The sequence below is a fragment of the Lygodium microphyllum genome, chromosome 22, assembly GCF_053477565.2.
Source record: "Lygodium microphyllum isolate KBCC chromosome 22, Lygodium_microphyllum_v1.1.10, whole genome shotgun sequence".
Lineage (NCBI taxonomy): Eukaryota > Viridiplantae > Streptophyta > Polypodiopsida > Schizaeales > Lygodiaceae > Lygodium > Lygodium microphyllum.
In genome coordinates, this window is record NC_141156.1 from 34,900,252 (window position 1) to 34,924,868 (window position 24,617).

At 42.3% G+C, this 24,617-nt stretch overlaps 1 protein-coding gene across 2 annotated transcripts in view; it reads right to left on the bottom strand.

The window, feature by feature from the left end:
- LOC148017019 (radial spoke protein 14-like) overlaps window positions 1-24,617 on the bottom strand; it is a 138,707-nt gene that overhangs the window by 1,807 nt on the left and 112,283 nt on the right. For both annotated transcript variants that reach the window (XM_087662414.1, XM_087662413.1), the window contains exon 6: window positions 527-773. In XM_087662414.1, coding sequence (XP_087518540.1) covers window positions 527-773 — 247 coding nt within the window. The remainder of the gene's footprint in view (window positions 1-526; window positions 774-24,617) is intronic.

The following is a 24,617-nucleotide window of genomic DNA, read 5'->3' on the forward strand; positions in this document are numbered from 1 at the left end:
CATCTGGATTGGATCCCCTTGGTGTGTAGAAGCAAAAATCATATCAATAATCAAATATCTCACAGTTTGTACATCCTGTCTTGTGTACGAACAACTCCTGATGAAAGAAAATGAAAGTATTTTCAGCTCATCACATTAAGGTCATCTCCCTTTGTCACACACGAACTAAGACTATATTCCAAACTGACTCATTTGGCAGGCTAACAGTTCCTTTCACAAGCTAACACACACTGGTCTCAATATCTAGAGCAACCCAGTAACCCAGCTTCCACCTCACTAAAGAAAACATTATCAGAGACTACTCCTTCTAAGGCATTAGTGAAGCGTTTCTATACCATGGGCCAAGAGTCTCACTTATTATTGGCATGTGAAGATCCACATCGACATTCAGCCTCAACATCAGGAATGGGTTGTAAAGAATGTTTCCAAAGACACAATGCTAGTTGTTAAACAAGGGTTTGCGGTATTTTAATAAAACTGACCCAGAACTTGTTTAACATTATACAGTTTAGAGTGATGAAGGTACCAGATAAGGCCAAGTAGGTGTATAGAAGCCTCCTTCACCCCACTATCAGGACTCTTGATTAAAACCGTTAGTGTTGGGATTGCATCAAAACTCAAGAGCTTGGAGATCGCAGTTTTGTCAGTGCCTCCCGCAAGACACCTTTGCAGAATCTTAATGCCAAGTGTTAAACACTTATCACACATCATCTCCTTCGAAGTTTTTAATATAAAAGACATTGTAAGCTCTTCTGAAACAAGCTCTGTTCTTACTGTGTTTTCCAGGAGAAGAACAAGTAAGTTTGCACAGCCCACATCATTCTGTGCCTCATGATTTAAGTTTGTGATTCGTGCAAGTGCTTTGTATGATGTGTCTAACCCAAAGCATCACAATACAGTGTACACCACCATTTGAAACTTTCTTTCACATTATGTAAGTCATTAGCCATATGCAAGAGCCTTATATTTGTATGAGTTGCCATAAACATACTGGAAACAAGAATTGGAATTAAAAGAGCTCAAGTTACAAATTTAAGGTGATATTATATGGTCCTTGGAGACACATTGGGCTAATGTAATATGCAATGCATGATCTCACATTACTGATACATGACTAGCTTCTAATTTGCAAACAATCGAGTATGGATCTTACATCTCTCATCAATAAACAAGATCTCATATAGTTAGGTGCCATTGATCAGATGCATCTGTTTTGTATTGAAACAGACGTGCTAACATCACTGCCTAAGGTTCTTACTCAGCAAAGAATGTGGTAAGTGATTAAACTTTACTAGCCAAAATGTTTAAGTGAAGGTTCAGCATCTTCAGTCCCACCATACAATATGGGCAAATGGATACACCCATATTGCGTAGACAAAGGGCCGTTCTATTGCGATTTTCCATTAGCAGTTTGTGCTTCAGGAGTTCATTCATTGTCCTGCTGCACTGTTACAATAGGTAGTGTGCCTGGTTAACTGTATTCCCAAGTTCCCAGCTTCCCCCTCCATCTCCTGCTTTGTCCCATCCCTTCCTCCACTTCTCGGCTAAGTTGTCTGATGTGGCTAATTTTAATCAGCTCTTGAATAGCCCCAAACATTATTTCAATCAATTTCTTTCAGAGAAGAGAAAAACTCTGTATCCCTTGGGAAAAAGTATCCAAAGGCAAGATAAATAAAAGATGAGAACATGTTAGGTCAAAAGGCTCTACTAAAGGGGGTCTATGTGTGGTCATCCCCTTATCCCTAACCCTAACCCTAACTTATCTCTAATCCTAACTACAAAAGGTGCCCACTTTTAGTTGACGTATTGCTGTGTATCAGCAGTCCAGAAGTTGCCTTGGACAGCATGCCCTCTCCATTAGGCCGTTAACACTTGTATTTGGCAGTCCAACCTCTCATCCTGCTCAAACACTGCTTTTGAATTGCTGCAGTCAGTACTTTCTTTTTCTTTTTTTTCAAGAAAAGAATCTTCTATTGTAACACCTCGGAGAAACCCCCCAAGGTTAAAATACAAAGTACAAGGAACTTATAAAGAGTCTCTAGGTACATCACAAATACAATGGTTGTAATGAACAACCAATCTGGTGGGCTGGAGTGCCAGACCATATGAGGGGCCGTATGAAAAAGGCGCCCAAGTCCTAGGTATATGCAGGAAGGCCTCTCTCCTCTTCTTCATTCTCTTAGAGCCACCTTGCATCCTCTCCCACCTCCCATAGAGAGTGTGGATGATTCCTTTCCACGAGAGAGTCTCTGCTGTGTAGTTTCTGATTTCAGTCACTTAATGCTGAAGCTCTGCTGTGTTTGTGGTCATTGCTGCATTCCCTGCTCTTGGGAAGTATCACCCTTCTTCTTTGGCACTAGGAGATGGTTTTGCTCAAAATCCATTCAGAATGCGACACTCCTCAGCATCTTCAGCCCACTCTCAGAGATTGACCATCATGTCTTTGCTCCATCCCTCACATTGGCTTGCCCTCTGGGGATGCAGGTAGTTCAAAGACAATGTCCCCATCATATTGACAAGGCAATTCATCAACTTGCATAATGGTGGAGGCATTCATCACTACAACAAGCAACAAGTCATTCAGAGGCAACCTTTTGAGGAGATTGAGGATACTATTATGCTTGCCCTCCATAGAGGATGGCATGCAGGCAGACGCTGAAATTAGAGTACAATGATGTAAATTTATCAAAGTACACAAGTGGATCTCCCCCAAGCGCCAACGCTTAGGGAATTTGACAATGGCATGAATGGTTTGTGTGTGCCGTGGGTTGGATTTGGCTGCCCTCTGCATGCAATTTTGACAAGGTCACCTACTAAATGGCCCAAGCACCAACACTCGTGGGATTTGGCTCGAATGTTTCCAATTTGACACGGGATGGTTCAAGTTTGAAGGTGTTGAGATGTCGAGATAATTACCACAAGCAATCCTTTTGCTCTTCGATTGCATAATGTAATCTATTATGTGCCGAATCAGAGTACACCGATGCTTCCAAAGCAGCACCATCTAGACACCATAGAATTCATGGACTTGGCTAGTCGACTAGGTTCCAAGTCTAACTCACAACAAAATGTTAAAACCTCAACCTAAAATTATTGACCTAAGAACCCTATACTTCAATGGCCACCCTACGTCTAAGAAGGGCCACTTCACAACCAATCAAAAATGAGAATAGCTAACACTACACTTGGCTCAAAGGGAGTGTGAAACAAGGGGGAGCTAAGCATTGACCCCTTTACCATAGCATGGTGACCTATTATTTACATGGACATACTAGATTCATTTCTTTTTTGTTAGATTTGGCACATGTGAAGTGTGGATTTGGCCCAATTGCTGGTACAAGGACTAAGTATAGTGTGATGTGTATGGGTATAGTGTGCGCATTCTTTTGAGTGCCAGAATGATGCTATGCCGAACCAAAGGGACAATACCAGTTACATGGATGATGGGAAAAAGTAAAATCAATTACCTTAGGATGGAGTATACCACAATTGTAACCATGGTTGTCATTGTACATACTCCAAGAGCCAACACTTCGCATTTTGTGTGCATTTCTTAATCAGATGATATGTGGAAATGTGGTTGCGAGTGTTGAGTGCTTTGTGTGCCTTCATTGTTACTTTGTATAGATACGATGCTCATGCAAGTTCATTGTAGTTATCATCTAGGGATTCATTGATGATTATTTTCATATAGGTTGAGCATGGCCCCAAAGTGAAAGAGATGGGCAAGGAAGCAATTACAAATGGAGGCAGTTATGATATGTGTATGGTCGAAAGCAAGCAAGTTTCTCAACTATTTCCTTTCGTAGCCGTATCAATGTTTCACAGCCAAGGGTTTAAGCTTAGGAGCAAACTAGATCCAGTGTTGTGTCTCTTGACGATGACAATAATGATTTCATGGACAACCAAGTATAAACTAACTAGATCTATCACTTGCATGAGAGGGATATGAGTTTGGATTTAAGAATTGAAGTGCTCTATTCTTCAAATGTTTATTTTGTATTTAAGGTGTCGACTAGAAGACAACAAGAACACTCTAATCATAATACTACAACAAGTTTGGTATGCTCCAACAAAGCCAACAAACAAACAAGTGGGGAGTTGGTAGACACAATGGAGATCATGAAAGGGGGTGATGTGTTATGCAAGTGCAAGATTCTAGATGTTTCAAAATGTTCACCCATCTCTTTGTGCTGTATGTTCTTGTACCCGAGGGTGCATAGTTTAAAGAGCGACATGTCTCTTTTGAAGATTACACACGGGAGACCTACTATCCTGAGAAGGGCACATCCATTGTTTCGGTTATCTCTTCGACCATTCAAGAGATCCCATTGACAAACGAGGTCCGTGTAAGGTGGGATGTCCATTGGCAAGATGTGGATAGGAAATTTGAGCATTAATTGAAAGAAAAAAGAAATCTTGTATTTCTTTTTAACAAGATGTTTTGTGTCTAGGAAGGGAAGCATCGCATGGTGGCTTGGATGGAGCTTATCTTGGAGAAATTTTAGGACGTGTAGTCATGGCATGTGATAGTTGTAAGTATCGTGATTGATCCCACTGAGCTTAGTGAGATTACATTGCTTGCCATCCTCTTGCACATGAGTGAGTATTGAATTGTTCATATATCTTTTTGATTATGTAACTCGTATGTTGGCTCTAATCTTTTTGTCTTAAAGCTTAAATGAGCATGTAGTCATAATTACAAATCTCAAAGCCATGTTAATCAGTGCTGCCAATATCTGTGACTGTGACATAAAAATGCACTTACAAGAACAATTGACACAAGTTACCAAGACCTTGGAGGCAAAGAAGAAGCTTGAGACAAAAAGCTCCCCATTATGGTATCCACTGGCAACAAAGGACATGGCACAATTAGTTTATTAGGTATTCCTATTTTGTATAGTAACCTTTTAAAATTTTGAGGATTGAACATTCTTAATATTTAGGTTTGTTGAAACCAACCTTCCTTCAATGGATGGGTGGTAATTCCCTGATTGCAACTTAACTACATCACTGACAATTTATTGCAAAACCGAAAATACAAATTTATCTACTAATCTTTGGACAATGGACAACTAGTTAGCCCCAAAACTAGCTCCCCTTTTTGGTATTTCTTTAGCTTTATTGAAGTAGAAGTTGATTTATAATGGGATTCTCCCAATCCCCTTCGCAATCCAAACTGCCCTTGTTGTCCAGAGTGACCAACAAATCTTCAATCTGATTTTCCCCTTGATTCCGGCAATCAATTGGCCTTCACCCACTTCAAAAAGAGTGAAAATGCCCCAAATTTGATGGCTGGTTGGTCCTTCACTTGATTTCAACTGAAAATCACCTTCAGCCCTAAATAATTCAGGACTTGGAGTCTAAAATGTTTGGGATGCTTCTTAAGACAACTACTAAACCCTAATTTCTGCTGTAAATTAGGGTCTACAGCTGAGAAAACTGAAATTCCTAAGCCTCCAAGGGTCCAAATACTGAGATCTTCAAAGCAAGGCTATGAAATGGCTGAGAAATGAGAGAGAATGCTGAGGGGAGAGAAAATTTAGCATTTTGTCACTCACGAGAAATGACTGAAAATCAATCAAATGTAGCTGCTGCCCTGTCCCAATAGCAATAAATGCTGTCGCTTGCACCTAGAGACCCAAAATGCCTTCAATCTGGGGTTGTTGCTTAGCTGCTTAGGATCTCATGTAATTGTCGGTTGCTCCAAATTCGCAAACCCTTGTTGGTAATGGCTGAAACTCAGCTCACAATGGCTGCTCCAGCTCCTCATGATGTGTTTCCAGCAAGAATGAATGGTTCTCTCTTTGCCTAAGCCTTCGTTTTTGCTTTGCTAGCCTTACCCACATTTTTCGCAGCCTCCCTCGGAAAATTTAATAAGTGGCATCCTTTCCAAATGAATTTCCGGCATTATCCACATTATTATATTAATTTTCAATCTAAAATTACTAAAAATTAGTATAATAATGATTTAAGTGCATAGAAAAATAGTCTAACCAGCCAATAATTAAATTGACTAGGCCACTTCATCTCCCGAGTATCCCTCCGCTATTTTTGACCATCAGATCGATGTTAAGTACCATTAAATGCCACATCTCTAGTGTTACCAATTATGGCCAAATAAATGACTTAGGCCAATAACTTGCACCAGATACCATGTAATATCTATGTGACATAACTAACAACAACTTTTGTCTTTAACATCCACTGATTCCCTTGGGTCTCGGATTCATTAGTTTGCACTAACCTCAATTGCACCTCACATGTGCAACATTTACTTAAAGATGCAATTAAAAATCAATCCACATGTTAAGTGAGGCTTGCAAAAGTACATGTCCACATGATAGATGTTGAAATCAGATGGAGGACCAACTAGCCATTAAATTTGGGGCCTTTCCACTCTTCTTGAAGTGAGTGAAGACCAATTCATAGGTTGAATTGGGAGAATCCCATTGTAAATGAGCTTCTACTTGAATAAAGCTAAAGAAATACCAAAAGGGGTACTAGTTTTGGGGCTAACCCAATGTCCATTGTCCAAATATTAGTAGGTAAATTTGTATTTTCAATTTCGCAATAAATGCTTAGTGCTATAATCAAGTTGTAATCAAGAAATTACCACTCATTTCATTTGTAGGTTGAGTTTCATCCATAGGTTCTCAACAAAATCAATCTTCATTGGGGAGGGAGTGAAGAGAGACTTTATTCTCCTTGAGATTTGATGGCCATGAGACAATAATGGGCATTGAGAAGTTAAACTTGATAGCAATCTCATCAGCTTTCAGCAAAAAGATCACATGATTGAGGATGCTTGAGAGCTCAAGAGTAGTTTGGAGTGCTCGTGGGATGCCATGCACAAATTCTGAATTTAGAATGTAAGATCTTGCCCATTTGTTTGATTTGGAAATCTAAATTGCAATTTATATGAATGTGTTGTTTAAATTTTTCACTTAGAGTTAGTCTAGGTGTAGGTGGTTGTCTAGAGAGGTGTTATTGGATATGATAGAGAAAAATGCATTGAGGACATTGAAGGATGAGGTGAAATTGGCAACAACTATGGGGAATCCTCTAGTCTTCTTTGCCAAGCCCTCTCTACATGATTACTTCTCACAAATTCATTATGAAGGTAAAAAACATCTTTGGAACTATCAAGAAGGTTGACTCGAAGGACAAGAGTAAAAAGAAGGATGACGGCCCTGCACAACCTTAGCTAGATGCAACCTTTGGTTCCTTGCTCAAAATACAATGGGTGAATCCTTGCTACTATTTTCTATGTTTCCTTGATTGGTAGATACGTTGTTGTGAACATATACCTTTTGATTTTATGTTTCAATGATAGGTACTTCCTACACTTAAGATCTTAAGTTGATAGTGGAATTGCTGACGGCTTGCAAGCCATGGATTAACATTACAAACAAGAAATGCACTATGTATGGGGATAGCATGGATGGGCTTTCTAGGTGTAAGATTGAGACTTGTCCATGGTGGTTGGATATGATGAAACATGATGTCTTGCCAAGCAAGAGACAAAAACTTGATGAGTTCAAATGACTTGGTGATGGTGCTTGTTCGCAAGTACGAGGTAAGAATAGTTTGACCTCTGAACTTTTCCTTGTTACCTTTGTTACATATATCTTTGAAGATCCTTCATCTTGTTTTCCTTCTAGATGGGCTTGAGAGGGAAGATAGAGTTGCAAAAGGGAAGGAGAAGTTGCCACAACAAGGGAAACATAAAGAGACCGATAGGTACTCAAAGAATTTATTTGTTTTTAGTTAAAATGTAAGGTGTTCAATTTGAAGTGTTAACATTTTTTATTGATAGCTAGGATATAGGATGACTTTGTTAAGTCCTTGATAGATTTCCTGCGATTGTCTGATTTCTCCATTTCTTTTGGAATCATTCTTTTCTCTTTTGCTTTTGCAAGGCACTAGTCTATACACCCTTGTACATCATGTCGTGTGCCCCTATCGTACTCTCCTCTAGGTCACAATTGTGATTTTTCTCTCTACTCATTTGGTATCGGCGATTACATATCCATGGGTAAGGATTTTGCATTGTCTATCAGAAACGAGGACTTTGGCAAGATTCATGGCTTCTTTTCGGGCATAGATAAGCTTGGGATTGAGTATAAGAAGAGAAGTGTCATGGCTTGGGCTGCTCAATTCATTCTCCTAGATTTTCCTATGGATGCATCATTGTGTAGAGATGGTGTTCCAACATGGAACAAAGTGATTGAGGACCACATCCACCATGGGCTCAGGGTTGCTTCAGCATGTTTGGCAAACTCGGGATGGGTCATTTGTCTTGCATCTATCTTCGGTGGGTCTTTAGGTGGTTTGGAATGCTCACATTAAGTACTATTTTTACTCAGTGCTCACCTTGTTATTTTATACAAATTGCCTTTGGTCTTCTATAATGTGCATCCAAGGATTTTCACCTTCGTGGATAGAAAGGCATGCAACCCGCTCGAATATAGAGATTGTGTGTAGATTCATAGTGGAGGACATTGTTCATACAAGGGTGATGTTGGTTGATAGCATCTCTATTTAGGTGATTTTCAGTTATTTGATTTCTTTCTCTATTTGTAACTTCTCCATGCGCTTGTGTTGGTGTGTCATGATAGATGGATGGATTCTTTCTATAGATGCTTTGATGTCAAGGGTTGGGGAGGCGGGGAGGGGGTTGGCTTCTCTATGGCTCCTAGATGGCTCAACATTGGCAGAGGTAGGGTGTAGACTTTACTCAGCATGTACTTCAGTACTACTTGCCAAATACGAGGAGTGATGGAGGCTAAAAATCTTATCTAGAGTTGGTGTGCACTGCAATGTTAGCTTCGTGCACAGTTTTTTGAATGCATTATGACCTCCTCAAGAACAAGCTTTGGAGATTATACAACTCCATTGATGCATCTATGCATGGCTTAAGGGCATCCATGCTACTCATTTGATAGTGACCTTGATATTATTGATCACATTCTGTGACCTTTGGTGGAAAGACCTCTTGCAGCTCCTAAGGGTGACAACAAGAATGATAGTATGGAGAGTATCCAAGAGGATGAGGCTTATGAATGACCTTTCGATAAGTATGACTCGCTCTTTAGAATGCTTAACTTGCTAATACAATATTTAACATTTTGTGCTATAAATGTAATGCACATGATAGCTATCTAATATGTAAATGATTTCTGTTGCTTGCATTGCATAGTTTTGTATAGGTATGGAAATGCATTGTCTCATCCATTGATGCATCATCATGGTTACTACTTTTTCACTTTGCCAATATCCTTGTAGTGCATTGCATTGCTATATGGATACACCGGCAACTATCATGAGCATGGATACACGTTATGACGCAGTCCAACCGAGGCCTAAAAGAAGATGCAAGCTAAGCCAAAAGTATATTGATGATGAGAGCAAGGAGTCTTCCTCTCATTAATGTGCTACTGAAGTAAGGCATCTTATAGTAAGTTGGATTGCATCTTTTAGTTGATATGTAACAATCTTTGCAATAGGTAATATATATTAATTCCATGTTGGATTTGTCTAGTATATACTAAAGTGGACCTTATCTTTGGGTTTGTTTCCTTTTATACCACTAAATTCGTCCATTTGTCTATTGACGGTCTTCAAATTTTACCAAAATAGCTTGGTCGCTACCTTCGCTCAGTCACACCATGCTCAGTTTAAAATTAAACTCTCTGGGACAGATCTTAGTCAAGGACATTGAATTGCCCTTTGGAATGACTTTTGGTGTCATGGGGGTTAGGGAATTAAATGATTTATTGTCTTGGACTAAGGTTTGGAAAGTTTCAACATTGTTAGGTCCAAGGAGGTTAGGAATTTAAAATTGAGGCTATGCAAGGCCAAGTACTTTTCATTTTATTGAATTATTACTGGCTAGAATTTCATTTTAGAGGCTGAGTTTTGCATGGGCAGGTTTGCCACTTGGCATGCAGTCATGTTTAGAGCCATACAAGGCTGGAGAGAGGGCACTCTAGGCAAGTTTGAAAGAGAGCAGTTGAACCACTTTTGACTGCAGGAAACCTGTTGTGAGGGTCATTCTGGAGTATTTGACAGCAATAACACCCTACACATCAGCAGGCAGTAATTATTAATGCAAAGGATAGCATTTCGGGTAGCATTTCATGCTAGTGACATCATTTACTGCATAATTTGCTGCAGAAAACCTGTTTTTGGCGATGTTCAATGGCTGAAAATCAGAGAACTATATCTACTACTTTCTCTCTGCCCTCCATACTTAATGCATGTACAATCTAGTGAAAACAATTGATGAATTGAGGCTCAATTTCTGACTTGAAGGTAGTCATTGGGATTTTTTAAATCCCATGATTGTAACCACCATGAGCTTGATATTTGGATCTATCTATATAGTGTGGGTGAGCACGTATGGCGGTACTCCTTTAAGATCGGTGTAACTCCACACAAACACGTCTTGGAACTCTTTAAGAAGTGCAATGAGTTTTCGTCCTCTTTTGCAAGATCGTCCACAATATATGTGGGTTTAGGAGGCTCTCCTTCCCCAGCAAGTTTTACTTCCTTGACCTTTGTGGATCCCTCAATTGGTTTGTCGCTGGATTCCTATCTCGTTTTGCTCCCAATAAAATGACTATGCAGTTCCCTTCTTGAATGTGAATTAGGGTTTGCATGGCTGCCTTGGGATGTGTGCATACATGCTTCAACATTTTGTGAAGGCTGCTGTTGTAAATTCAGTTAGTGAACAGCAAACTGCGTGAAATCTGGTGGTCTACGACAGGTCTGATTTGCATGCAGCTGAAGAAGATCCAATTTGGTTCCTCAAAATACGTAATGAAGGGGCAAATTGAAAATTAGAGTTGCTGGTTACAGAGTGTTAACAGCAAGTTGTTCCAAAATTGTGATGGATTAAGCCTAAATTTGCTAGAATTGAAGGCAATCTCAGTTGATGGAACTTCGAGGCATTGTGTGTTTTGGTCTTGATCTCCTAGGAAAGATTTCATTTGAAGGAACGTGGGAAGGATTTCTAGTTCTCGGCCTAGTCTTCTGAATTTAACTTAAGTTGGGCACTCGTGAGGTGCGCATGTAAGAAGTTGAATGTGTGTCACAATGACACATAATCCAAGCTTGGGCAGTGGGGAAAATTGGCAAAAGTTGTTGTGGATAGATCCCTATGGGGTTTGAATTAGATATTGGTTAGGGATATAAAACAGACCCTGGAAATGACTTTTGGTGTCATTGGGGTTAAGACTTTAAGCAATCTAATGTCCTAAGCCGAGGTTTGTGGAAAGTGTCAACACTTTCAAGCTCAAAGAGGTTAGGCAAATTGAGGTTGGGCTGCATGTAATGTTATTTGAAATGAGAGCATGGCCAAAGGGCTATTCAGCTGGAGCTTGCATGTGGCTGCCCTAATAAAATGGAAATTTGTCAAATGTAGAGTTTGGGTTTGGGCTGCATGCAAGGCTGGAGAAGCCTATGGAGATAAGTTTTGAGGGAATTCACAAAAGATCAAGGTCAATCTAGAGCAAATTGACAGCTGCCAAACCTGGTTTTGACGACTACTGTTTGGGCATTTTCTCTGTGAGAAAATTAGAACTCTCTCTCTCTCTCTCTTTTTTCCGTAAAAGGTAATTGTATTAATTACGAAAAAAATACAAGATTACTTGATTACAAGATACATGATGACAATCTAAGCCATCATGTGAAGAGGTTCCAGTACTACAAGTTACAAAGTCATGGCAAAGACGCGGAGGAAATTGCCATATGCCAGACACGTAAGTCCTTCCTAGAGAGCATGTCAGAATGCTGGAGAAGATCTAACTGCCAATATAAGAGGCCCTTAAGCCTAGCAATATGCCGCTGAACATTAGAGGCGGAATCAAAAAGAAAAGCATTCCGAATGGTCCAATTATGCCAACAGCCCCAATATCGAAGAAAGTGATACATGAGCTTCATATGTGGCTGTGCCGGAGTGGGGTATTTGGGCTGCCCAAAAACCCAATCAAAGGGGCATAGGGTGAAACCAACCACCCCTCGCCAAACAGCCGACAAAAATAACCAGACTTTCTTAGCGATGGGGCAAGAAATAAATCCGTACCGGGCGGATTCCATAGTAGTGGTGCAAAAGAAACAGTTGCCATTGGAAATTCGTCGCTTGGAAAGAGCTGAAGCAAGCGGAAGACCACCAATCATCACTCTCCAAAGAAAGACCTTATATTTGAAGGGTGTCTTGTTCAACCAGCCCTCCATCACAGTTGCCCTCCACCATGACGGGGATTTACGCAATCCCCATAAAGCATTCGCTTTAGTAACTAGCCATTGATGATCTTTAATCAGAAGATGATACACTTGGTTAGCAGAAGCTTTGCTTAAATTCAGCCGGCCTTCTAAGTCCCAATCCTACCAAGGATGATTCGAAGCAAGGGCAGGAAAGGGTTGTCTGCTCTGGAGCACCGTCAAAAGCTGTTCCCATAAATGCCTATATCCACGAGGAATCCTGAAAAGCCTCCTAGCTGTACGAAACGATATTAACACATTGCGACTGGCAAGGGTGGCATCCGCGACTGAAGATAAGCCCAAACGTGCCATCCGGTTGAATTGTGGTCTAAGTCTTGTTTACCTTCCCATGAAAGTAAACGCGAGACTGCCAGCAATTCCAATTGAAAAGAGTTAGTAGTTAAGCGATCCTCCGCTGGATGCCACTGAGCCTTCTGGAGGACCAGTTTCCAGGAACATACCAAATGAGTAAGCAGCGATGAAGAAGAACTGGAGAACCGCGAATCAGCATTAAGAACATGCCACCAAGAACTCCGGATTTGGGTATTGCCATGCAGAAGCACATAGTCCTCAAGGAAATAACGGGCTATAACGACCCACGGATGATGATCCGAGCACATGGCACGGAAAAGAGACCAACAGAGTGCCAGCATGTGAGTTTGGGCATCTAAAATAGCTCCTCTACCCATGCGTTTGGGGATGCACACATGCGACCAAGAAATCCAAGAAATACCTGCATGCAATGAGTCCTTCTTCCATAGCATGAAACGAATAGACTGAGTAAGAGCATTCAGAGTCGTAGTAGTCCAGGGCAGCAATGGTAAGAAATATGTGAGCATTGGCAACATAATTGTCTGGGCTACTTTGAGGCGAACATGGAAGGGCCAGGCCTGAGACTTCCAATACAGAAACTTAGCCACCATTTTCTGAGAAATCCACTGTAGAAGCTGCTTTGGGGGAACATCAACACCCAAAGGGTACCCAAGATGCCTGACAATGGAGCCACGAGAAACAACCAGACCCTGCCAGTCCAAGGACTGCAATCCGACTCCGTGCAGTTGAGAATGGCTGATTTGAACGCATTGATGCGAAGGCCGAACGCCTGACCAAAGAGACCCCAAACATCCAATGCTTTTCGAAGGTTATCCTTGTCCGCACACAAAATCATAAAGCTATCATCAGCCAAGGATTGACTAATGAATTGCTGTCCAGTAGGAAGCGACAATCCGGCCAACTGAGTAGAAGCTGCCATATGAGATAACATCGAAAGAACTGGATGCGTCGCAAGGGCAAAGAAGAGAGGGCTCAAAGGGCACCCCTGTCTGACAGAGCGGGCAAGGACAAATGGCTTAGTAACACCTCCATTCAGCATGACTCGCGAAGAGGCTGCAACACTGATGGTGTAGATTAGACGAGACATCCGAGCACCAAAGCCCATAGCAGACATAAGTTCAGCAACGAAAGACCAGTCCAGATAGTCAAAAGCCTTTTCCAGGTCCAGTTGAATCAGTACGACCTCCTGATTAGAATGCCTTGCATAATCAATTGCCAGTTGTGCATTTAATACATTGTGCAGAATGTTTCGGCCCTTAATAAAACCATACTGGAGAGGGTGCACAATAGCAAGGAGATGCTTATGGAGCCGATTCGCCATTACTTTGGAAAAGATTTTGTACATAGAACCCATCAAAGAAATTGGGCGCCACTATTTCAACGTAGACGGCGAAGGAACCTTTGGAAGCAGTTTAATAAGTCCTCCTTTCCATGAGGAAGGCATGATCCCCGTTTCCCACACCTGCTGAAACAAAGCCTGCAGTGGTTTTGCCAGTTGGGTAGCAAAAGCCTCAAAGAACTCATTGGTGAGACCATCCCAACCCGGACTTTTATCCTTGGGCAAGTGTAACAAAACGTCTATAACCTCTACCTCACAAATATCTAACTCCATAGTAGCTTGCATGTCCTGCGGAACTTGATTGCGGACCAGGTCATAAAAAACCGAACGGGCCTAAGTAATTTGGGCTGAAGGTGGAGAAGTGGAACTAAGAAGGTCGCGGAAATAATTCCTGCACATATGCACAATAGTCTGCGGATCCAGGATAAGGTGGCCTTCTGCATCCTCGAGTCTCGTCATATTCTCTCGAGCAGGAGAGGCATGGAGAGCTCGAAAGAACTTATGGGTCTGACACGCACTATCTTGCAAAGTCTCCACCAGCAGAGAACCAACCAAAACCAGCAGGTCCTCCGCTGCTTGTCGACGCCACCGTGCACGGAACCATATCCTCAGGTTCCTCAGTATCAGAATCCGGGCCAAGTGCTGCCACCGTTTGGTCTATGAAATCCAGATCCAGACCAGCCATCTTGTATCACGATTGGATCTCGAAGGAGGACTGACGCGCGGTGGAGAGCGGGAAACGCAACCTTGTCCTCCGTAGTCGCGACCTGTCCCAAGAGGGCGCGCGGCAGGGCACAACCCTAACAGTGCAAGGGCAGGAGGGTGGAGCACAGGGCGGGCAGTCGATGGCAGAGGGGGACAGTCGGAGGCTCAAGGCAGGGGCCACGCGTCAGCCGAAACCCTAACGCACAGGGCGAAAGGGCGAAACGCAGGCGCAGAGCCCACGGGGCTTCAGAGGCAGGCGACAGTGCAGGCGGCGGGGCAGGCGGCGGGCGTCAGGATCAGGCGACGGGGCAGGCGACGGCCAGACATGCATCTGAGGTAACACAGGGCAACGAGACTACAGACGGCAGGGCAGACGAACGCAGACGGGCGGCTGCAGCCGTGGCAGCGGGAGTGGTCAGGGAAACGGCACAAGGAGCAGGACAGCGCAGATAGCAGCAGAACAGGTACAGGGGCGAGGCGGCTTCAGATCGAGCTCCTCCATAGCCTTCCGCGACCTTCTCTCTCTCTCTCTCTCTCTCTCTCTCTCTCTCTCTCTCTCTCTCTCTCTCTCTCTCTCTCTCTCAATAGGTAATTGTATTAATTATAAAAAAATACAAGCACAAGATTGCAAGATTGCAAGATGACAAGATGTATGATGGAAAGATACAAGTCATAGCGAAGGAACAATGGAGATTGCTATATGCCAAGGGAATAAATCATATTTTTCTTTTTGCAATGGGTAATTATATTGATTTTGAAAAAAGTACAAGATAACAAGATTACAGAGTGGCTCTAGGCCATCATATAGGAACCAAATACAATGGATTCATAAGTGTTGGGTATTTCACTCACGCCTCACTTATGCCTACACTCACATAGGAGTGTCGGTGATCAGTAGGACACTAGGGCACTTTTTACTTTCGCTAGGAGAGATTTTTTCCCCCACACTTATAGTATTATTTTGTATGTGCTTATGACACACACTTACGAGAACTTACCGTGTTCGGGTGTGAACACCCCCTACAACCCTAAGGTCTAAGGGTTGTACCTTGTACTTTCAGTTTACACTCTTTCAATCTATTGCATTGGGTGTTGTGCTTCATTCTCATACTGTCTACTGAGTTTCTGTGCTGAGCTTCGATCCTGTCCTCTCTCGCATTTGGTATCAGAGCCATTGGCTCTGTTCAACTCAGCTCCGTTCAGCATTCGGGACTCTCTGCTCATGTCCAACCTCAACCTTCAAAAGGAGATACCCTACTCCTATGCTTTGCACAACAGTGCCTTGTCTTGCAGCAGCTTGATCTGCTTCTGCCCACGTCAGTAGTAGATTGCAGAACGTCCCGCCAGCTCTCGTTAGTGACGCTGCCTCTGGCAACGCCCTTCCCGCTACACTTGTCCCAACGATGCCTACCTGTCTCGCCCGTCGTCTGGGAAAGTCGCCTTGGGTACGCCCGTCCAGCTCCCGTTTCAAGCGCCGTCTACTAAGCGCCGCCATGCTCCACCACTTCCTGCCCTGCGACCTCCACCGCCACCGTTTGGCCCTTGGGCCGCCCATTAGCACCACACTAACACCATTCACCTGTGGTCAGGTCAGCGACAACTCATCATTTCAAAGGTATTTAAAAGAAAAAAATCTTTTACCTTTTTTATTCCAGAATCAATTTCTGGAATACAGGGTTTCTACCCACGCATGCACAGAATTCTAGATATGTGTCTGGGACACGGTTAATGCAAATTTTTGGGCAAATTCATCAGAAATTTTGGGGCTTTTATGTTTTTTGAGGACATTGGCACATATACTGCAGTTACAATCATTGATAGACTGTTTTGAACAAATCTGATGCAACAAATTTTGGAGATTTTGCTGGTACAGTGTTGCTGAACACTAATTGCACATCGGACTGCGTGCATTACAGACAATTTGGACAGAGTGCACCTTGTACATTAATTGCAGAAAGTTATTTCCTGCAATTTTTGGAAATTTTCAGATTTCCAGTGTGGTCATGCTTCAACATTGCTCTTTTACTTTTTCTTGGTAATTGATAATCATGGCAAATCAGGGAGGAGATGTCTTCACCTATGTATCCAAAGAGTACAGACTAGATGGAAATAACTATTCACTTTGGTCCTTCATGATGAAGAATGTACTTGTGGCAAAAAATCTTTGGGATTATGTCAGTGGAGAAGAAGCTTGACCTGAAGTTGTGGCTTCAGCTACTCCTCCTCCAAGAGGATGTGCACAACGGGCACCTCAACCTGCTCCACTTCAGCCACTTCCACAAAGATCAGCAGCTCAAAAAGCATGGGATACATGGGATGCACAAGCTTTGTCGCTGATTGCATTGGCAGTTCAGTGGTCAATCATCCCCCACATTCGTTCAGCAGCTTCTTCACGAGAAGCTTGGCTAACTTTGGAGCAAATGTTTGCAAGCAAGAATGAGACTCGCATTTCTTTCTTAAAGAAAAAAATTAGAGACATTGAAAATGGATGAAGGTGACACTTGAACAAAATTCAAGACTTGCGAGAGCAACTCATGAATGTTGATGAGTACTATTCGGATGCGCAGATGATATCTACCACTTTAAACTCATTACCTCCTTCGTACTTGGCTTTTCATACGGCCTTAAACCTCACCATGAGGATTGCCGCACATCCAATCACTTTTCTTCAATTAGTCAGTTTGCTTCTAGAGGAGGAGCAAACAAGGAGAAATAGTAGTGTGGATGCTATAGCCTCTGAGCAGGCTTTTATGGCTAGACAGAAGGGCAAAGGCAACCAAGTGAAGAATGCTCTGCAGAGTTTTGGGACTTTTGGCACATCACAGGCAAATAAAAAACAAGGGGGCACGCAAGCCAAAAAGGGCAAATGCCATTATTGCAAGAAGCCAGGCCACTACATCACTGAGTGTAGAAAGTGCATTGCCAAGGAAAAGGAGTCAGGAATGTCTGTTTCTAATGCTCCTTCTACAGTCTACTGAGTTTTTGTGCTGAGCTCTGATCCTGTCCTACTCTCCGTTCGGACCGAGGGAGGGAATACATGTCCTCAATGCTGAATTCTTTTCTGAAGTAGAAGGGCATTGTCCATTAGTACACTACTGCTTATACTCCACAATAGAATGGGGTTGCAGAGAGGAAGAATCGGTCACTCATAGAGATGGCCAGATGTATGTTGAAGGCAAAGAGCTTGCCTCAATTTTTGGATGGAAGCCATCATGTGTGCTTGCCATATTTTGAACAGATGCCCTACCAAAGCTTTGAAGAAAATTACACCTTTTGAGGCTTGAAACGGCCGAAAACCTTCTGTTGGACACTTTCATACCTTTGGGTGCCTTGCATATGCACATATTCCAAAGATACTGTCATGAGGACATGTATTTTTGAAACCTTACTTAACATGTTGATTAATTTTTAATCACATGATTAAGTAAATGTTGCACATGTGAGATGCAACTGGGGTGAAAGTAAATTTACGAGCTCGAGACTCGAAGAAATCACGGAATATCAAAGGCAAAAGTTGCTATAAGTTATGTCGCACAAGTACTTGGTGGTATCTGGTGCCAGTTGTTGGCCTAGGTCATCCATTTGGCTATAAGTGTCAATTGGTGACACTAGAGAAGTAGCGTTTAATGGTACCAACGCCAATCTGATGGTCAAAGATGGCGCAGAGACACTCGAGAATGGAAATTGCCTAGCCAATTTAATTATTGGCCAGTCAGATTATTTTTCAGGGAACTGAAATAATTATTAGATTAATTTTCAGTATTTAAAGGCTGAAAATTAATATTTAATTATGAAAAATTTTGAAAAAACCATTTGGGAAGGCTATCACTTGTCAAAAATGCCCATGCAAGACTGAAAAACGTCTTTAGAGGCTAGAGAGAGGCAATTTTTATCAATTCAGCCTACAAGAGAGAGGGAGGGGAGGCTGCTGGTCTGATTTGCAGCCATTGGAGAACCTTCTGAGGTGTCAAGGGCAGGAGAAGACCAATCCACATCAAGAGACAACATCTACAGGCTGTTGAGATAGGGAAGCAGCAGTAAATGACTGATTTTCTTCAGTTCTTTACATCTACAAGCTTTTGTGGCAGGGCATGAGCTGCGTTTGACTGATTTTGAATCATTCTTTGCGATAAAACTCTAAATTTTCTCTCTCTACAGCTTTCCATCTCATCTTCCAACCATTTCACAGCCTTGCTCCGAAGATCTCAATATTTGGACCCCTGGAGGCTGAGAAATTTCAGATTTCTCTGCTGTAAACCCTAATTTACAGTAGAAATTAAGGTTCAGTACAGCAGCCTCGAGAAGCGTGCCAGAAATTGAAAGCTCCAAGACTTGGATTCAACAGGGCTGAAGCTGTTTTTAGCCTATTCAAGTGGAGGGACCAGCAAATAATTAAATTTGGGGGCATTTTCCATCCCCATCAAAGCAGATGAAGGCCAATTGATTGCCCGAATCAAAGGGCAAATCTAGGATTAAAGACTTGCTGGTGATTCATCACAGCAAGGGGAGTTGGAATACTGAAAGGGATTGGGAAAATCCCATTGTAAATCAACTTATTCTTCAATAAAGCTAAAGAAATACTAAAAGGGGCATCAATTTTGGGGCCAATCGGGTGTGCATTGTCCAAGATCAGTAGGTAAATTTGTATTTTTCAGATTTGCATTAATTGTTTGCTGCTGCAATTAAGTTGTAATTAGGGATTTAGCACCCATCCATGGAAGGAAGGCTGGTTTCAGGTACTCAGAAAAAAGTTGGATGACAAGGCTGTTAAATGCATTTTTGTGGGATATAGTAGTGAGAGCAAAGGCTACAGAGTCTATGATCCTGTTTCTAAAAAGGTGTTTGTCAGTAGGGATGTACTATTTGATGAAAAATCAGAATTGTCCTTGGCTGGTTTAGACACATATTAGGCTTCCCGTGATGTATTTGAAGGGCTACTGCCCATTACATTTGGTGATTCAACTAGAGTTTTGGCAAGTGAACTCAATGTTCAGCCAACTGCTCCTTTGGAAAATGCAGAAAATCAGCCATTGGCTGATCTGAATATCCAGCAAAGTGCTAAAACTAAAATTCAGCAAGAGCTTTTGCACAGTCAGAAGGCAAGACAAATGCCTAGATTGTATTCACAGACTATGAAAGATAGTCATCTACATGCACCCATGGCTGGAGCTCGTATGCATGATACTGCACATACCATGGAGTTTGTTATGGCAGCAAGCACCCTTGATGATGAGGAGCCTGAATGTTTTGAAGATGCACAACAGAGTATGCATTGGGTGGTAGCAATGCAAGCTGAATTGGATTCTATCACTAAGAATCAAACATGGGATTTGGTGTCTTTGCCATTTGGGAAGAAAGCCATTGGAACAAAATGGGTCTACAAGCTGAAACGGAATGCAGATGGATCCATTGACAAATACAGGGCAAGGCTTGTAGCTAAAGGCTATGCACAGAAGAAAGGCATTGACTATGAGGAGACATTTGCTCCTACTTCCCGCATGATGACCAATTAGGCCTATGGTTGCTTTGGCTGCTCATTATGGATGGACTGTGCATCAGTTGGATATTAAAACTACATTTTTACATGGGAAACTTCATGGGAAGTATATGTACAGCAGCCCATTGGTTTTGCAGTTGAGGGCTTGGAACACTTGGTCTGCAAGTTGAAAAAAGCTTTATATGGTTTGAAACAAGCTCCTAGAGCTTGGTATGCAAAGATAGATGCTTTCTTGCTTAGTCAAGGATTCATAAACAGCTCATCTGAGTCTACCCTTTACGTATGTAAAGAGGGGGGATTCATGCTGATCATTTGTCTTTATGTTGATCATCTCTTGCTTGCAGGGACACATGCTAATCAGATTTCAGCATTTAAACAAAATTTGCACATTTGACATGTCAGACTTGGGGTCTTTGCATTATTACTTGGGTATTTAGTTCATACATGATGCTAGAGGTATTGGGTTATCACAGTCAAGATACATTGGTAAACTTCCTGAAAAGTTTGGCTTACAGGACTGCAAGCCAGTCTGTATACCAATAGAACCTGGATTAAAACTGTCATTACATGATGACAGTGATTTGTTTGATATACACACACATGCTCTAGCAGTTGGATGCCTTGTTTAGTTATGCAACACTAGGCCGGACATACAGTTTGTAGTTTCAGCCCTAAGCAGATATATGCATTAGCGACGCATGTCACATTGGCAAGCTCATAAGCGTGTCTTCCGTTACTTGCAAGGTTCTAGATCTCTTGGATTGCTTTATGCCAAGGGGGGACCACTGCAGTTACATGCTTACAGTGATTCTGATTGGGCTGGTGACTATGATTCACGTCACTCCACTAGTGGCAATTGTTTCTTTCTTGGCTCGTCTTTGCATATCTTGGCTTAGCAAGAAACAGTCCATTGTTACCACATCGTCATGTGAAGCTGAATACAAGGCAGCTTTCACTACCACAGTTGAATGCGTATGGATTAGACGTTTGCTAGTTGATCTAGATGCATCTATTACAGAGCCTACTCCTTTGTTCACTGACAGCCAGAGTGCCATAGCAGTGGCACGGAACCCAGTGTTTCATGCACGCATGAAACACATTGAGATACACTATCACTTTGTCACAAAGAGGCTACATGCGGGTGATATCAGCCTTGTCTATTGTCCTACCACTAGTAATGTGGCAGGCATCTTCACCAAAGCTCTTCCTCGTGAAAAATTTGAAGCATTTCACAATGCTTTAAATTTGATCTCCTTTGGTGGCGGATGATCCTTGTACTCTTGATCACTCTTCACTCCAAGGGGGTTTGTTGGGTATTTCACTCACGCCTCACTTATGTCTATGCTCACATAGGAGTGTCGGTGATCAGTAGGACACTGGGGCACTTTTTACTCTCGCTAAGAGAGGTTTTTTCCCCTAGACTTATGGTATTATTTCATATGTGCTTATGACACACTTACAAGCAGTTACCGTATTCAAGTGTGAACACCCCCTACAACCCTAAGGTCTAAGGGTTGTACCTTGTACTTTCAATTTACACTCTTTCAGTCTATTGCATTGGGTGTTGTGCTTCACTCTCATACTGTCTACTGAATTTCTGTGCTGAGCTTCGATCCTGCCCTTTCTCACAATAAGGTGCAAAAAAACAAGAGTGTAAGAGGCACCCTGAAGGCTAAGACCAAATCAAAAGAAGGGATCAAGAGTGCTGACAAGATTTGGCTACATAAGCTTGGGCCTTCGCTGCCAATGTCTCTAAAACACCATCTTCAAAGAATTCTCCTAGCACCACAAAGGGGTTGAGCCTCTGATGCTCGGCTCGTGAGAAGGAAGGCCCATCTACAAGGTGGGCGGTAGAACTTGGATATTGGCGATCCCATGGCGTGATGACGCAACCAATGGCACGATGATGCAACCAATGGCATGAAGAGCCAGCTCAGCTAGAGGATCATGTTCATGTTGTTGTGGCTACTATTGCTTGGAGATTGGAGGGTCCTTGGTAGCAATAGGAACTCGAATAGTACGCGCCTCAAAGGACTTGTCTCAATGACATGGATAAGTGTGAAGGGGATCCTGCGAAGAAGAAGGATCAACATGTAGTGCACGTGTAGGAGCCTCCTTCGTTCCATCGAGCTTTTGTCCATCCTTGTGTCTCCATGACAAGTAGAGGGGCGGGTTGCTTGATCTTAGAATGGCTAGATGAAACAATCTATTGCGCTATAGGATGGGGTGGCATGCTTTGATCTCTCTCTCTCTCTTTCTCTCTCTCTCTCTCTCACACACACAATAGATAGTCATATTAATTGCGAAAAAGATACAAGATTATATGATTATAAGATGTAGGATGGCTCTAGGCCATTGTGTATAAACTCGCTTTATAGAAGATCAAATAACCAAGAGTACAAAAGTCATAGCAAAGAAGCATTAGAGATTGTCATATGCCAAGGAGCTAAATCCTCCCCAAGGAAAAGAACATGTTGCACAAGATCTAACTGCTTGTGTAGAAGACCCTTAGTTAAGTTGTGTCCTTGGATGCCCGCGGCAGAGTCAAAGACAAAAGCATTCCAGGCGATCCACTTATGCCTACAGCCCCAAGATATGAAAAAATAGAGCAAGACGTTCATATGTGGCTGCATCGGGGTGGGATATTTAGCCCTAGCAAAAAACCAATCAAAAGGACACATCAATAGAACCAAAACCGCTTTCCAAATATTTGTCAGAAGAGCCCAAATTTTCCTAGCCGAAGGGCAAGAAATAAATCTATGATGCAAAGATTCCATATTGGTTGTACAAAAAAAGCAATTGCCATTTGAGATTCATTGCTTATAAATCAATGCTTCGAAAGGGCCGAAGCAAGTGAAAGCCCATGAATGACCACTCTCCAAAGAAAGACCTTGCATTTGAATGGGGTCTTGTTCAACCATCCTTCCAACACTATCATTTTCCACTAAGCCTTAGATTTATGCATGCCCCAAATTGCACATTGGCTTTAGTAACCAACCAATGCTTATCCTTAATCAAGAGATGATACACCTAGTTAGCTGAAGGGGTTTGCCCTCCTATTTCTTGTCCCAAGAGAGCAGCTGCGACACCACGAACAATTCCAACAATTGAAAGGAATTTGCCTCCAAATGATCCTCTATAACATGCCAACAGGCCTTTTGAAGAACAAACCTCCAAGAAGAAACTAAATGATTCACCAAAATGGAGGAGGACGTGGAAAAGTGAGCATTGGAATTAGGAACATGGCACCATGATGCATGTATGTTGGTGTTACCATGTACAATATCTCGATCTTCCAAAAAAAGTGAACTAAAAAGACCGAAGGATGACAATCAATACACATTGCTTTGAAGAGTGGCCAACGAAGGGCCATCATATGGGTTTGTACATCCCAAATCGCCTCACCACTAATGCTTCTCAAGGTTCAGGTATGGCTCTAAGAAATCCAAGCGATACCTGCATGCAACGACTCCTTTTTCCACAACATAAAACATACATGTTTAGTAAGAGCATTCAAAGAAGCGATGTTCCAAGGCATAAGTGGTAAAAAGTAGGTAAGTGTGGGTAGCATGATGGCCTCGGCTACCTTGAGGTGTACATGAAAGGGCCATGCCTGTGTTTTTCAGTAGATAAAATTTGCCTCCATCTTTTGGGAGATCCATTCGAGCAAGTATTTTGACTGAACATCAAAACCCAAAGAATATCCCAAGTGTCTAACAAGATTGCCACGGGGCACCACCACCTCCTGCCATCCCAAGGACTTGATACCATATTCAGTGCAACTGACGAGGGATGATTTACAGCATTAACATGGAAACCAGAAGCACGCCCAAACAATGTCCCAACATCCAATGCCTTGCCACGCCTGTGTTTTTTAGTAGATAAAATTTGCATCCATCTTTTGGGAGATCCATTCAAGCAAGTATTTTGACTGAACATCAAAACCCAAAGAATATCCCCAAGTGTCTTACAAGATTGCCACGGGGCACCACCTCCTGCCATCCCAAGGACTGGATACCACATTCAGTGCAACTGATGAGGGATGATTTACAGCATTCACATGGAGACCAGAAGCACGCCCAAACAATCTCCAAACATCCAATGACTTGCGAAGATTGTCCTTCTCTGCATGCAAGATCATGCAGGTGTCGCATCTGCTAGCAATTGTGCAACAAAATGTTGTCCAAAAGAAAGAGATAAACTGGCCAACTATCGAGTGCTCACCATACGGGATAACATGATGAGCATTGGATGTCAATTGCAGGCAATCTTGACTTTATATGTTGCCAAGGCAAAAAACAAAGGGCTCAATGGAGACTGCAACACTGTCTTTGTGTCTACACCAACTTCCAAAACATCACTTTGATCTTGGACATGGAAGGTCTCACAATTTTGCTGGACAAAATCTCCTAGTAATGTATTAGCAAACTCCAACAAGGGTTCCCAATCTAAATCTTGCGATTCCTCAGTGGGAGA